The sequence below is a fragment of the Pollachius pollachius genome (genome assembly GCF_949987615.1).
Source record: "Pollachius pollachius genome assembly, chromosome: 1".
Lineage (NCBI taxonomy): Eukaryota > Metazoa > Chordata > Actinopteri > Gadiformes > Gadidae > Pollachius > Pollachius pollachius.
In genome coordinates, this window is record NC_136934.1 from 5417391 (window position 1) to 5432146 (window position 14756).

General features: G+C 51.9%; 1 protein-coding gene across 1 annotated transcript in view; it reads left to right on the plus strand.

Moving 5' to 3' along the window:
- The window catches only part of adgrv1 (adhesion G protein-coupled receptor V1), a 138424-nt gene that overhangs the window by 26858 nt on the left and 96810 nt on the right, over positions 1-14756 (plus strand). Inside the window, exons 11-22 of the mRNA XM_079751739.1 lie at positions 370-546; positions 1216-1439; positions 3059-3091; positions 4593-4713; positions 5401-5586; positions 8592-8772; positions 9526-9689; positions 9783-9906; positions 10292-10555; positions 12169-12295; positions 13158-13381; positions 13748-14482. Of these exons, the coding sequence (XP_079607865.1) occupies positions 370-546; positions 1216-1439; positions 3059-3091; positions 4593-4713; positions 5401-5586; positions 8592-8772; positions 9526-9689; positions 9783-9906; positions 10292-10555; positions 12169-12295; positions 13158-13381; positions 13748-14482 (2560 nt within the window). The remainder of the gene's footprint in view (positions 1-369; positions 547-1215; positions 1440-3058; positions 3092-4592; positions 4714-5400; positions 5587-8591; positions 8773-9525; positions 9690-9782; positions 9907-10291; positions 10556-12168; positions 12296-13157; positions 13382-13747; positions 14483-14756) is intronic.

Sequence of the window (14756 nt, forward strand, 5' to 3'; positions counted from 1 at the left end):
GTATTTATAATAATTATAAGTGTAATAACAACGGAAAATTCGAGAAAAGAGCTTGGTTTGGTCAAACGAATTGTCCCGAACAAACTATCGTCTGCTTAAACCCCCTAAATATGCAATCAACTAGAATTAGCTCATGGAGCAGGCCGACTTCCATTGTAGTATCGTGTATCTCCATCCTCATGAAACATGGTCATCCTCTTCAACGATACACACCCTTACAACTCCCACTTGAAAGGGGAGCACAGCCAGCCAGTGATAGGCTGTGATGACATGAAGATATATGTGAATGCAGACATCAGGCCCGTGGCTCCCTCAGTCCTCCTCCTGTGGCTTCAGAGACCCTCTTATACCCCCCCCCCGCTCCTCCAGCTGGACAGTGTGGAGCTGGTGGACATCCGGACCCCCATCCCTTCCATCAGCCCGCGGTTCGGGGGGGCTCTCAACCTGACCCTGACCGTGACCCCGGACATCGCCAACGGGGAGATCGGATTCACCAGCAACGCCACCCTGGCGGTCGTCGAGCCGGAGGACGCCAACGCCACCACGGTAGGGCCCCCGAAGCCCGGCTGCTTTTATAGCGAGGTTCAGTTTGAGGGCGGGACGTTCGCTCACGTCCAGTCCTGATTGGCTTTGCAATGTGTCCAGACCAGGGGCGATGCCAGGACTTTATTACTGTGGTGGCCAGCTCGGGCCAGTCTTATATTTGGAGTGGCACTTTATTGTCGGGGGGGGGGGGGCTTGATTGTCGACATTTAGATCTCAAACTGTGGATCAATCAGCGTAGACAAAGGGAGAGCCAGCCCCCTTTGTCGGCTTGATTTTAGGATTGTTATTATTTATTTTTTCCATACTCGTGGGGGGGGGGGGGCAATGTGGTTATGCCCCTGGTCCAGACTCAGGATCATTCTCTAAAAACTTTTTGTTAATGAGGGGATTTGCCGATCGTTTTGAATGGTTTGAATGTCTGAAGGATTTTTTTAAATGGGGTTTATGGAACACACAAAATGCACAGTGAATTACATCAAAAATCTATAATATTAATTCTAAATACAAAAGAAACACGTGTTTTGTATCAGACGGACGTCTGTGGTGTGTTTTGTTCTATTTTGCCAGTACCAGTAATCACAAGAATGACCCGTACAGTACACTAGTGTATCAGCAGTGACCAGCAGCCGTGCTGTCACCGGTAACCATGGTAACGTCTAACTCCACAAGGTGTCCCTGGCGCTGCGGCGAGACGGGACGGACGGACGCGCCGAGGTGTTCTGGAGCCTGCGGGCGGTGGGCGCCGGCCGGGGGGACGTCACCGCCGACGACCTCCGACCCTTCCGGGGTTCGGTGGTCTTCCTGTCGGGCCAGAGCGACGCCTTCATCAACTTCACCGTCATGGCCGACGATGTCCCAGAGGTCAACGAGACGCTGCTGCTCTCGCTGGATAGGTAAGGGGGGGGGGGGGGGTGTTACTCATTTAACAACATTCAACCCAGCAGGGTTCCATGCTGCTCACCTCTCTGACCCCAAACATGGGAAACTTGGGGTTTCGGTTCTTGAGATCTCAAGAATCATGAACGCCCACTCCCAGTGCTGCATGTTTTTTTCCCAGTGCTGCATGCGGTTGTCCCAGTGCTGCATGCTTTATCCCAGTGCTGCATGCTGCTGTCCCAGTGATGCATGCGGTTGTCCCAGTGATGCATGCGGTTGTCCCAGTGCTGCATGCGGTTGTCCCAGTGCTGCATGCGGTTGTCCCAGTGCTGCATACTGTTGTCCCAGTGCTGCATGCGGTTGTCCCAGTGCTGCATACTGTTGTCCCAGTGCTGCATGCGGTTGTCCCAGTGCTGCATGCTGGTGTCCCAGTTCTGCATGCTGGTGTCCCAGTGCTACATGCTTTGTCCCAGTGCTGCATGCTGTATCCCAGTGCTGCATGCTGTATCGCAGTGCTGCATGCTGCTGTCCCAGTGCTGCATATTGTTGTCCCAGTGCTGCATGCGGTTGTCCCAGTGCTGCATGCGGTTGTCCCAGCGCTGCATGCGGTTGTCCCAGCGCTGCATGCGGTTGTCCCAGTGCTACATGCTTTGTCCCAGTGCTGCATACTGTTGTCCCAGTGCTACATGCTTTGTCCCAGTGCTGCATGCTGGTGTCCCAGTGCTGCATGCTGGTGTCCCAGTGCTGCATGCTGGTGTCCCAGTGCTGCATGCTGTATCCCAGTGCTGCATGCTGCTGTCCCAGTGCTGCATATTGTTGTCCCAGTGCTGCATGCGGTTGTCCCAGTGCTGCATGCGGTTGTCCCAGTGCTACATGCTTTGTCCCAGTGCTGCATACTGTTGTCCCAGTGCTACATGCTTTGTCCCAGTGCTGCATGTTGGTGTCCCAGTGCTGCATGCTGGTGTCCCAGTGCTGCATGCTGTATCCCAGTGCTGCATGCTGTATCGCAGTGCTGCATGCTGCTGTCCCAGTGCTGCATATTGTTGTCCCAGTGCTGCATGCGGTTGTCCCAGTGCTGCATGCTTTGTCCCAGTGCTGCATACTGTTGTCCCAGTGCTACATGCTTTGTCCCAGTGCTGCATGTTGGTGTCCCAGTGCTGCATGCTGGTGTCCCAGTGCTGCATGCTGTATCCCAGTGCTGCATGCTGTATCGCAGTGCTGCATGCTGCTGTCCCAGTGCTGCATACTGTTGTCCCAGTGCTACATGCTTTGTCCCAGTGCTGCATGTTGGTGTCCCAGTGCTGCATGCTGGTGTCCCAGTGCTGCATGCTGTATCCCAGTGCTGCATGCTGCTGTCCCAGTGCTAAAGGCTGTTGTCCCAGTGCTGCATGCGGTCGTCCTCACGTATCAGAGCCCGGTGGAGCAGTGAGCGCTGCCTCAATGCTCGCGTGCTTCCCCCTCTGCCCAACGTTTGGAGACGCGAGAGTCCGTCAGCGTGTGCATCAGGGGAGGGGGGGCGGTGTGTGTGTCCGTGTTTGGGGAGGGGGTGTGCTGTGTCGGGGGGGGGGGGGGGGGGGGCTCTGAGGAGCTCTGATGAGAACGGTGTGTCTCTCTCCCTCCCATCGCTCTCCGGCAGGGTGGAGACGGCGCGCTTTGTGGTGTTCTTTGGGTAAGTGCGGCGCACGGAGCCGGCCGCCATTGTGTGTGTGTGTGTGTGTGTGTGTGTGTGTGTGTGGCGTGAATCAAGACTCTGTTTTATGGGAGAAGGGTCCACTTCAGGACTTTCTGGGGACCTTTGCTTGCTGTGGGGATGGGGAAGAGTGGAGTGGTGCTGGTGCTGGTGCCGGTGGTGGTGGCGGTGGTGGGGGTGGTGCTTGTGGTGAATGGGGTGGTGGTGGGGGCGGGAATGGTGGTGGTGGTGGTGGTGGTGATTGTGGGGGGTGCGGGGACTTTGTCGAGGTGTAAAACGGGGGGAGGCTAAAGGAAGCAGTGGGTTGTTGTGGAGTAAATGAAGAACCTTTTCCCTCTCTGGTTTAACGAGCGGCGATTGTGCGCCGCTGTGAAGGCGTCCGTGTTTGTATGCGGGCAGTGGCTCGGCTGCGGCTGTTTGTTTGCTGTGCCTCGCTCTGTCCCGCTCTCTGTCTCTAATTTACCACCGCTACGTGGTGCGTGCTGGGCTCCCGGTGGACACGCACACACACACACTCACACACACACACACATACACACACGCACACGCACACACTAAAAGACACAAAAACCCACACACTCACAGGCGCACACAGGCACGCAGTCACACACACACACACACACACACACCGATATACACACACATTCACACACTCCTGCAGGGGGACGGCAGGAAGGGGAAGGGCAGTTGATTGGCAGTGTTAATAAGTCTACTCCAAACCGGAGGCCTTTGGCACTCGGGGTCGGTGACGAACAAACGAGGAAGAATGCGAGGACTCCACTAGTTAGAAATGTTTAAGGATTCAAGGTTAAGAAGTTTAGGCGTTTCATTCTTCTGCCTGCCACTGGATGAGTCAGACATACTTTGTCTTGAGCTGACCAACTCAGAGGTTTTCTCCCCACATTATTGTTCCACGAGTGATGAGTGTGAAAAGGAATATTGTTGTCCCCGGTTGCCGACGGCGATGGCCAATAATATCCCTCTTCATCGCTCCCTTCACGCTTCATATTTCTTTCCACTGTACCGTATCTGCTCTTCATTTTGTCCTCGTCAACATCCATTATCAACCATGTAATTGTTTATGTGTGTGTGTGTGTTTTTGTGCGTGCGTGCGCGTCCACCTTCTTGTGTGCGCCTGTATCTGTGTGTGTGTGTGTGTGTGTGCGTGTGTGTGTGTGTGTGTGTGTGTGTGTGCATGAGTGTGTGTGTGTGTGTGTGTGTGTGTATGTGCCTGCGTGCGTGTGCTCGTGTGTGTGTGTGTGCGTGCGTGCGTGCGTATGCTTGTGTGTGTGTGTGCGTGCGCGTGCGCATATGCCCGTGTGTGTGTGTGTGTGTGCGTGTGCGTATGCCCATGTGTGTGTGTGTGTGCCTGTGTGTGCGTATGCCCGTGTGTGTGTGTGTGCGTGCGTGTGCCCGTGTGTTTGTGTGTGTGTGCATGTGTGTGCCCGTGTGCGTGCGTGCGTGCGTGTGTGTGTATCAGGAGTAACGTGGAGAACCAGATCTTGAAGGCCGGCTTCACCAGCAGAGAGATCGTCATCCTGGAGAATGACGACCCGGGGGGCGTCTTCCAGTTCTCAGACCAAGGGCCCTGGGTCATCAACGTAAGCCTTAAAACACTGTCAGAACGACACTAAGGGAACAGTCTTCTTTCACTATAAAAAGATAAACTCCAGGCATCACATAGCGCAAGAGACTTAGACTCACTTGTTCAGAGTTCACCTGGACTCTCCTAAAAACACCCCTCTTACGCCCTTATTGTGGGTTGTACGTCCCTTCACTTAAAAAAATAGCACTTAGCATCTTGTCCTAGCTATCTCTGTTGTATACGGGGAATGGGTTAACCTGGCGATTGTTAGTGCTTGGCCCTTGGTTATATAAACATCCTTGCTGTACCGACAGCGATTTATTGCTGTTTCTCTTTCTTCTTACAAATGTTCTTATTGTAAGTGGCTTTGGATAAAAGCAACAGTTAAATGCCCTGAATGTAAATGTACATACCACCACTCCCATCAAAGCTGTCCTTTGTTGCCCAAAAGCACCCAAACAACCTCGTTCCTGCTTTCCCCCATAACTCGGCACACAACATATTCCAGGTGCATTTATTTATCAGCGACCCCCATCTAATACATGTCAACCATGTTTCATGTGTCTCTGACCACTATAATTGTACTTTTGTGAATCCTCAAAAAAAAAAAAAAAAAAAATTGATCACAAAAAAAACCACGTCAACCCCCTTATTGATGAACTCCTCCTCCCTCCATTACCCACGATGCACCTGACCGGCGCAGGAAGGGGAGGCGGTGGAGCTGCGCGTGCTGCGGGCGGCGGGACAGCTGCTGAGGCAGCTGGTGCGCTACACCGTGGCCCCCCAGGGCAGCGAGGAGTTCTACGGGGCTCCCGGCATCCTGGAGTTCAACCCCGGGGAGCGGGAGGTGGTGGTGGCCCTGGTGGCCCTGCAGGACGGCGTGCCCGAGGTGGGGGCCCGCTCGGGGGCGGGCGGGCAGACAGACAGACAGACAGACAGACAGACAGACAGACAGACAGACAGACAGACAGACAGACAGACAGACAGACAGACAGACAGACAGACAGACAGACAGACAGACAGACAGACAGACAGACAGACAGACAGACAGACAGACAGACAGACAGACAGACAGACAGACAGACAGACAGACAGACAGACAGACAGACAGACAGACAGACAGACAGACAGACAGACAGACAGACAGACAGACAGACAGACAGACAGACAGACAGACAGACAGACAGACAGACAGACAGACAGACAGACAGACAGACAGACAGACAGACAGACAGACAGACAGACAGACAGACAGACAGACAGACAGACAGACAGACAGACAGACAGACAGACAGACAGACAGACAGACAGACAGACAGACAGACAGACAGACAGACAGACAGACAGACAGACAGACAGACAGACAGACAGACAGACAGACAGACAGACAGACAGACAGACAGACAGACAGACAGACAGACAGACAGACAGACAGACAGACAGACAGACAGACAGACAGACAGACAGACAGACAGACAGACAGACAGACAGACAGACAGACAGACAGACAGACAGACAGACAGACAGACAGACAGACAGACAGACAGACAGACAGACAGACAGACAGACAGACAGACAGACAGACAGACAGACAGACAGACAGACAGACAGACAGACAGACAGACAGACAGACAGACAGACAGACAGACAGACAGACAGACAGACAGACAGACAGACAGACAGACAGACAGACAGACAGACAGACAGACAGACAGACAGACAGACAGACAGACAGACAGACAGACAGACAGACAGACAGACAGACAGACAGACAGACAGACAGACAGACAGACAGACAGACAGACAGACAGACAGACAGACAGACAGACAGACAGACAGACAGACAGACAGACAGACAGACAGACAGACAGACAGACAGACAGACAGACAGACAGACAGACAGACAGACAGACAGACAGACAGACAGACAGACAGACAGACAGACAGACAGACAGACAGACAGACAGACAGACAGACAGACAGACAGACAGACAGACAGACAGACAGACAGACAGACAGACAGACAGACAGACAGACAGACAGACAGACAGACAGACAGACAGACAGACAGACAGACAGACAGACAGACAGACAGACAGACAGACAGACAGACAGACAGACAGACAGACAGACAGACAGACAGACAGACAGACAGACAGACAGACAGACAGACAGACAGACAGACAGACAGACAGACAGACAGACAGACAGACAGACAGACAGACAGACAGACAGACAGACAGACAGACAGACAGACAGACAGACAGACAGACAGACAGACAGACAGACAGACAGACAGACAGACAGACAGACAGACAGACAGACAGACAGACAGACAGACAGACAGACAGACAGACAGACAGACAGACAGACAGACAGACAGACAGACAGACAGACAGACAGACAGACAGACAGACAGACAGACAGACAGACAGACAGACAGACAGACAGACAGACAGACAGACAGACAGACAGACAGACAGACAGACAGACAGACAGACAGACAGACAGACAGACAGACAGACAGACAGACAGACAGACAGACAGACAGACAGACAGACAGACAGACAGACAGACAGACAGACAGACAGACAGACAGACAGACAGACAGACAGACAGACAGACAGACAGACAGACAGACAGACAGACAGACAGACAGACAGACAGACAGACAGACAGACAGACAGACAGACAGACAGACAGACAGACAGACAGACAGACAGACAGACAGACAGACAGACAGACAGACAGACAGACAGACAGACAGACAGACAGACAGACAGACAGACAGACAGACAGACAGACAGACAGACAGACAGACAGACAGACAGACAGACAGACAGACAGACAGACAGACAGACAGACAGACAGACAGACAGACAGACAGACAGACAGACAGACAGACAGACAGACAGACAGACAGACAGACAGACAGACAGACAGACAGACAGACAGACAGACAGACAGACAGACAGACAGACAGACAGACAGACAGACAGACAGACAGACAGACAGACAGACAGACAGACAGACAGACAGACAGACAGACAGACAGACAGACAGACAGACAGACAGACAGACAGACAGACAGACAGACAGACAGACAGACAGACAGACAGACAGACAGACAGACAGACAGACAGACAGACAGACAGACAGACAGACAGACAGACAGACAGACAGACAGACAGACAGACTGACTGACTGACTGACTGACTGACTGACTGACTGACTGACTGACTGACTGACTGACTGACTGACTGACTGACTGACTGACTGACTGACTGACTGAGGTGTAGCATTTAACACATTTGATCATTTGATCAAATGGAGAAAAAATACTGCTCTTTCAAATAAATGGTTGTCCCTTTTTTTTAAGAAGTAGTTTGTCTCTTTTACCCACAACGGCCCTCACTATGTACATTTAAAGGGTTTCCAATGTTTTTGTTTCATTTACTTTTGTTTGCTGTCGGGATGTAATTAACTACTGCCTTCTAAACGAGCCTGCTGTTGAAAGGATATTGTGTAGGATATAGTTTCAGCTTCTTTTGGTCCACCAAATGGGCCCTGTCATTTGACATTTGGTCCTGATCTGTGCATGTTTACGTGTGTGTGTGTGTGTGTGTGTGTGTGTGTGTATGTGTCTGCATTTTTTGGTTCCTGTATGTGTCTACATTTTTGAATTCCTGTTTACGTGTGTGTGTGTGTTTATGTTTCTGTGGGTGTGTGTGTGGATGTATGGGTATGCGTGTCTGTGTGTGTGTGCCTGCTTGTGTGTGTGTGTATGCGTATATGGGTATGCGTGTGTGCGTGACTGTGAGTGTGTGCGCGTGTGTGTGTATGCGTGTGGGTGTGTGTGTGCATGTGTGTGTGCGTGTGTGTGCGTTCCCCCAGCTGGACGAGACCTTCTCCGTGGGGCTCAGCAGCCACAGCACTCCACCGAGTCGCATCGGCCACCGCAGGGAGGTCAACATCACGGTGCGGAGCAGCGACGACCCCTATGGGGTCATCGAGTTCAGCCAATCAGGGCTGGCGGAGGCCATCAACGAGAGCAAGGGGAGCGAGACACACCATGGTACTGAGGTCCTTCAGATCCTACTAAGAGACATGTCAATGATACATTATTGGAGAACGTGAGGGACAGGAGAAACATGTTGCTCTCAGCGGCGTTTTAAGGGGGAGACGTCGAGAAACAAACTGGGAACGAACCACAGAATACTACCACTCAAAATAATTAGAGTTGATTCTTTGGAGGATTTTCGCCTTGACTTTCTTATTTCTTACATTACCCACTATTTTGATATTATTCGTGGCAGAGCGCATTTCAGACGATGAACACACGTCCTTGCGCGGTCTAAAATGTAAAATTGTTCGGTGTGTTTTAAGGGGCAGACGTCTAGAAACAAATTGGAGACGGATGACAGAATGATACCGCGCAAATCGGCTTGACGTTCAGTGATTTTGAGAATATTTGCGGCAGAACGCATTTCAAGACTGACGATTAACACACATCCGTGCGGTCTAAAATGTATAATTCTGCAGTGTGTTTTAAGGGGAGGGACATCTAGTAACTAATTGGGGAAGAATGACAGAAAGCCACTGCGCAAATCGAGTTGATGCTTCGTCCGATTTTAGACATACATTCCGAATTTTTTACGTTACCTCAGATTTTGAGATTATTCGCGGCAGAACGCATTTCAAGACAGACGATGAACACACGTCCCTGCGGTCCGAGATGTATGATTGAATATACTCTGTAATGACCTCACATGGGATGATGGGATTATCGTCGTTACATGACGTCGTGTGTGTGGTACTCTTCGTACAGCTTCGTACACCGTCACCAGGAACAGGGGTCGCTTCGGGGAGGTGTCCGTGTCTTGGGTTCTGGATCCCGGTCACCACGGAGACGTCAGCCCCACCCAGGGAGTCCTCGTCTTCCGTGAAGGAGAGTTCCTCCAGAACCTGACCGTCAGCTCTGTACCAGACGAGGTAGAGGAGCCTCAACCATCAGACCCCAACAATGGCCGCCAGGGGCTTCTAATGAGATGATCGTATGTTGACTTGTTTCTGCGTGCTGCCTAGATCCCTGAAGAGGTGGAACACTTCACCCTCACCCTGACCAACGTGACGGGGGGAGCGAGGCTAGGGAGCGCGCTCAATGCCAGTCTACAAGTCAACAAGAATGATGATCCCATTTATTTTGCCGGTAAACATTTTACACACTTTTTTTATGCAATATTAAGAATTCCAAAGATGATTGACCTAAGGTTTGCTTCGGAGTCCTGCATCACCCTGTAGGGGGTTCTTTTGCCAATAAACACTGGTTTGATGTACATTATCCTGCTGATCACGCAGGTATTTACTAAAGAAATCAATAATTTGAAACAAAAACATCGTCATCTTTTACCTTGATGTAGAATGCTGTAATTGACCAATCGGAATTGAGTATTCAACGAAGCTGTGCATTAAAATTATATTATCAAATGCTATATTATATTATCATAAGTAAATGATAAACGCCGCTGCAGTGATTCCTTGAAGTGGGTACAAATCGGTCTCCCTCTTCGACCCGACCCTTGACCTCTCGGCAGACCCCGTCGTCGTGCGGGTCGAGGAGGGAGGCGTGGCCAACTTCACGGTGGTCAGGGGCGGGCGGGCGGACTTTGTCGCCACGGTGATGTACCGCGTGGAGTACAGCGGGGACGCCTCGCCGACGGACCTCGCCCCGCTGGGCAACGACACCACGCTGGTGTACCAGGTGGGCGAGTGGGCCAAGAACGTCTCCGTGGTGACGGAGGACGACGACCTGCCCGAGACGGACGAACCCTTTCACATCCTGCTGTTCAACGCCACCGGTAGGGCTCCCCGATGACGGTGCTCGCTGTGTGCCTTTGAGTGTGTGTGTGTGTGCGTGTATGTGCCTGTGTGTTTGTGTGTGTGAGTGTGTATGTGTGTGTGAGAGTGTGAGTGCTTGTGTGCGTGTGTTGGGGTGTTGAGTTATTGTGTGTGTATGTTTGTGCATGTTTGTGTGCGTGTGTTCATGTGTGTGTGTGTGTGTGTTTGTGTGTGTGTCTGCATCTGTGTGTTTTTGTTTGTGTTTGTCTGTGTGTGTGTTGGACTGTGAGTACTCGTATGTGTGTTAATGCACGCATGTGTGTGTGTACGACACGTTACACACGTTCTTACACTCCTGCCGAGTGTGTCAGCGATGGCTTAAAGGAAAGTTGATTGGCGTTGTTAATAAATCCTCTCCTTACAAACAGTACGCCTTCGAATACCACAGGAAAACACAAGGTAGCCACTGACAACGAAATGGAGACGTCAACACACGGACAAACACCGTCACATTGACTCTCCACATAGATGAATCTGCATTGACAAAAACAGTCCCTAATGACCACAAAGAGCCCACTTCCCGTCCGTCTTGTCTCCCCGTTCGCTGCGCTCTGCCCTCTCTTGTCTCCCCATCGGTCGAGCGGTTATCTCCCATTGACTGCAGCGACGGCGGCGGCGGCGGTGCTAATCTGAGCATTGTGTGTCAGGGACTAAAGCCTGGTGCCGGGGCCTCAACAGGACCTTAATTACCAGATTCTTGAGGCTCTGAGACACAGAGGGGCCCGGTCACTCCAGGGGCCCCTCTGTGTTCTCTGAGGGACCTGGAGGGGGGAAACCCTAGGGGTGGAGGGCTTGTGTTAGGAGTTAATGAACCCTCGTATCAGGAGTCAGTCCAGCGTCTCCTCTGCTCAGGGCCCTCTGAGCGGAGCCTGGAGAATCTGCTGAGGGTTGGATTTCTAAATGTCTAAATCCATTCTAAATCGCTGTGTAGATATCCTACACCACTACAATATAACTTCAACTATATCACCCTCCCGAGTGATATAGTTGAAGTTATATTGTAGTGATGTAGGATATCTTTACGTGAGTTGTTGGTTGGAATATGAATGTTGTGTATGAGGAAATCAGTGTGGGAATATGAGGCCCTTGCCTTTTTCATCTAATTTCAAGATTTATTTTGTATTTTAACAACACACGGATCCCATCTATTGCATCAGAGTTAATAACAGCAACTATGTGTCCAGCACGAGTGTCTCTCTCTCTCTCTCTCTCTCTCTCTCTCTCTCTCTCTCTCTCTCTCTCTCTCTCTCTCTCTCTCTCTCTCTCTCTCTCTCTCTCTCTCTCTCTCTCTCTCTCTCTCTCTCTCTCTGTTCTCTTGTGTGCACATTGCCAAGGTCAGATGTTTTCTTCTTGTAACATCTGACTCTGTTCAAGCAGAGCGCATGCAATAGTTGGGCATGGCTCATTCAATAGGGTTTGCACATTTGTCTGTTATTGTAAATAAGTAAATGAGGCCACGAAAAGCATTTATAATGGAATTGTTTGCTTGTGTGTGTGCTTACACACGTGTCTGTTTTTTTGTTTGTCTGTGTTTGTGTGTGTACTTACGTGTGTGTGTGTGTGTGTCTCCCAGGGGATGCTGTTGTGTACGGCGCGGACACGGCCACGGTGGTGATCGAGGCAAACGACGACGCCAACGGGATCTTCTCCCTGGACCCCACGGAGAAGGCCGTGGCGGAGGGCGGGACCAACGACTTCTAGTACGGAGAACGTCTCTGTATTTGTGTCATTGTTTCAATGTTTTATAGCAAAGTCTAGTTTGACTCAACTGGACTAAAACATATGCCATACATCAGTGATTTAGTTAACCGTAAAGTGACTTCATTTCTTTATTTCAGTCAACTTCAAAGCTGTCAATAACAAGGATGTATATCAACATCGCAATACAATGTCATGTTAGTCTCTAGGTTGCCCCATGAAAACAGACCCTGGATTAACATCCGAACAACTTAAAATCCAACACCTTAACATCCAACACCTTAACATCCAACACCATAACACCTTAACATCCAACACCATAACACCTTAACATCCAACACCTTAACATCCAACACCATAACACCTTAACATCCAACACCATAACACCTTAACATCCAACACCTTAACATCCATCACCATAACCCCTTAACATCCAACTCCTTAACATCCAACACCATAACACCTTAACATCCAACACCATAACACCTTAACATCCAACACCATAACACCTTAACATCCAACACCTTAACATCCAACACCATAAAACCTTAACATCCAACTCCTTAACATCCAACACCATAACACCTTAACATCCAACACCTTAACATCCAACACCATAACACCTTAACATCCAACACCTTAACATCCAACACCATAACACCTTAACATCCAACACCTTAACATCCAACACCATAACACCTTAACATCCAACACCTTAACATCCAACACCATAACACCTTAACATCCAACACCTTAACACCTTAACATCTCCGGCCGCAGCATGGTCGACCTTCTGGATCCGTCTGGAGGTAACTACCAGCCGCCTTCATGAATTAACCATCTCCCCCTCTGTCCCGGTGCCAGCGTGAGGCGGGCCAGGGGCCATTTTGGAGAGGTGAGCATCTTCTGGCGGCTGTACGCCAACGACTCCCTGACCGCGCTGGAGGAGGGCCAGGAGTTCGCCAACACCTCGGGCTCCGTGGCCTTCAGCACCGGGGAGCGGAGCCGGCCCGTCGTCCTGGGGGCGATCTCCGACGGGCTGCCCGAGTTCAACGAATACTACGTCCTCCGACTGGTCAACATCTCAGGTACTCCTGCTTATGATTGGATAACGTTTGTGTCCTCACAGACGCTATGGTCTGCTTTTATTCCATTTAGAGAAAATAAGACGTTCTAGATGTCATTAATGAGCATAGACAGTAGAGGTTGGGCGTCTTGCTCATAGGGGGGGTTACAGGTAGACTGTTGATGTTGGGGTTTGAACCAAGAACCTTTCAGGTGGGAGTCAAACAGAGTAGCTAGTGACTTGACTATCATGCCCACGTAGAGCTACACATTGAAGAGCTGTACATTTGATTAAAATCACTGTGTTCACAGGATATGATTCACAGAGCAGTTTTACTTTCGGCATCCCCAACATACCGTAACCCTGGGTTCCTCACTCCATCACACAGGGGGGCACCCAGGGGGGGGCGGCCGGCTGGCCGACGCGCCCCTGAACGCCTCGGTGCTCGTCCCCTTCAACGACGACCCCTTCGGCGTCTTCGCCATCGCCGACGCCGACCTGGACCAGGCGGTGGCGGAGGACGTGCTGTCGGACGAGGACGTGTCGGACGTGGCGTCCTTCAGCGTGCTCCGGGAGCAGGGCGCCTTCGGCGAGGTGCGGGTCGCCTGGGATATCCTCTCCGCCCGCTTCCCCCGCGGCCTCCCCCCCATGGACGACCTCCTGCTCGCCGCCTCCTTCCCCGACGCCGTGGAGCTCCGCCCCGCCGACCGGCGGCACCACTCCGGCACGGACGCCCGCTCCTTCTCCGGCGCGCCCGGCGCCTACGGGACGGTGGCCCCCGCCGACGCGCCGGGGCCCCTCGGCAACTTCACCTTCTCCGCCTGGATGGCGCCGGCGCCGGACACGGACGGCTTCGTGGCGTCCAAGGGCGCGCCGGACGGGCCGCTGTACTACGGGGTGAAGGTGCAGACCAACCAGAGCCACGTCAGCCTGATGCTCTACTACACCGCCCGGGGCGCCAACCGCACGCAGGTGGCCCGCGCCACGGCCGAGAGACAGAGGGAGGACGGCGCCTGGATCCACGCGCTGGTCACGGTGGACGACGGCGTGGTGGGGTTCTTCCTGGACGGGAGCCCCGTCCATGGGGGGCTGCGGAGCATCAAGGGGGAGGGCATCGCGGACGGTGAGTTGGGTTGATGCACGTGTTGTGATGTGAAGACACACCGTAGTGGGGGTACTGGAGGCTGTGCTGGGGGTTACGTGTCGTTGCACGGCGATGCAAGCTGAAGATCGTTGGCCGAGCGTTTTGGCGTGTTAAAGGTCTTGACTTGTGTGTTTTGAATGATGAAGGCATGCTTTTACAGGGTAAGGCGAATGGGATATAAGCTTTGTGTATTTTGTGTGTGTGTGTGTGTGTGTGTGTGTGTGTGGTCAGTGGGTGAAATGGGTTAACACAT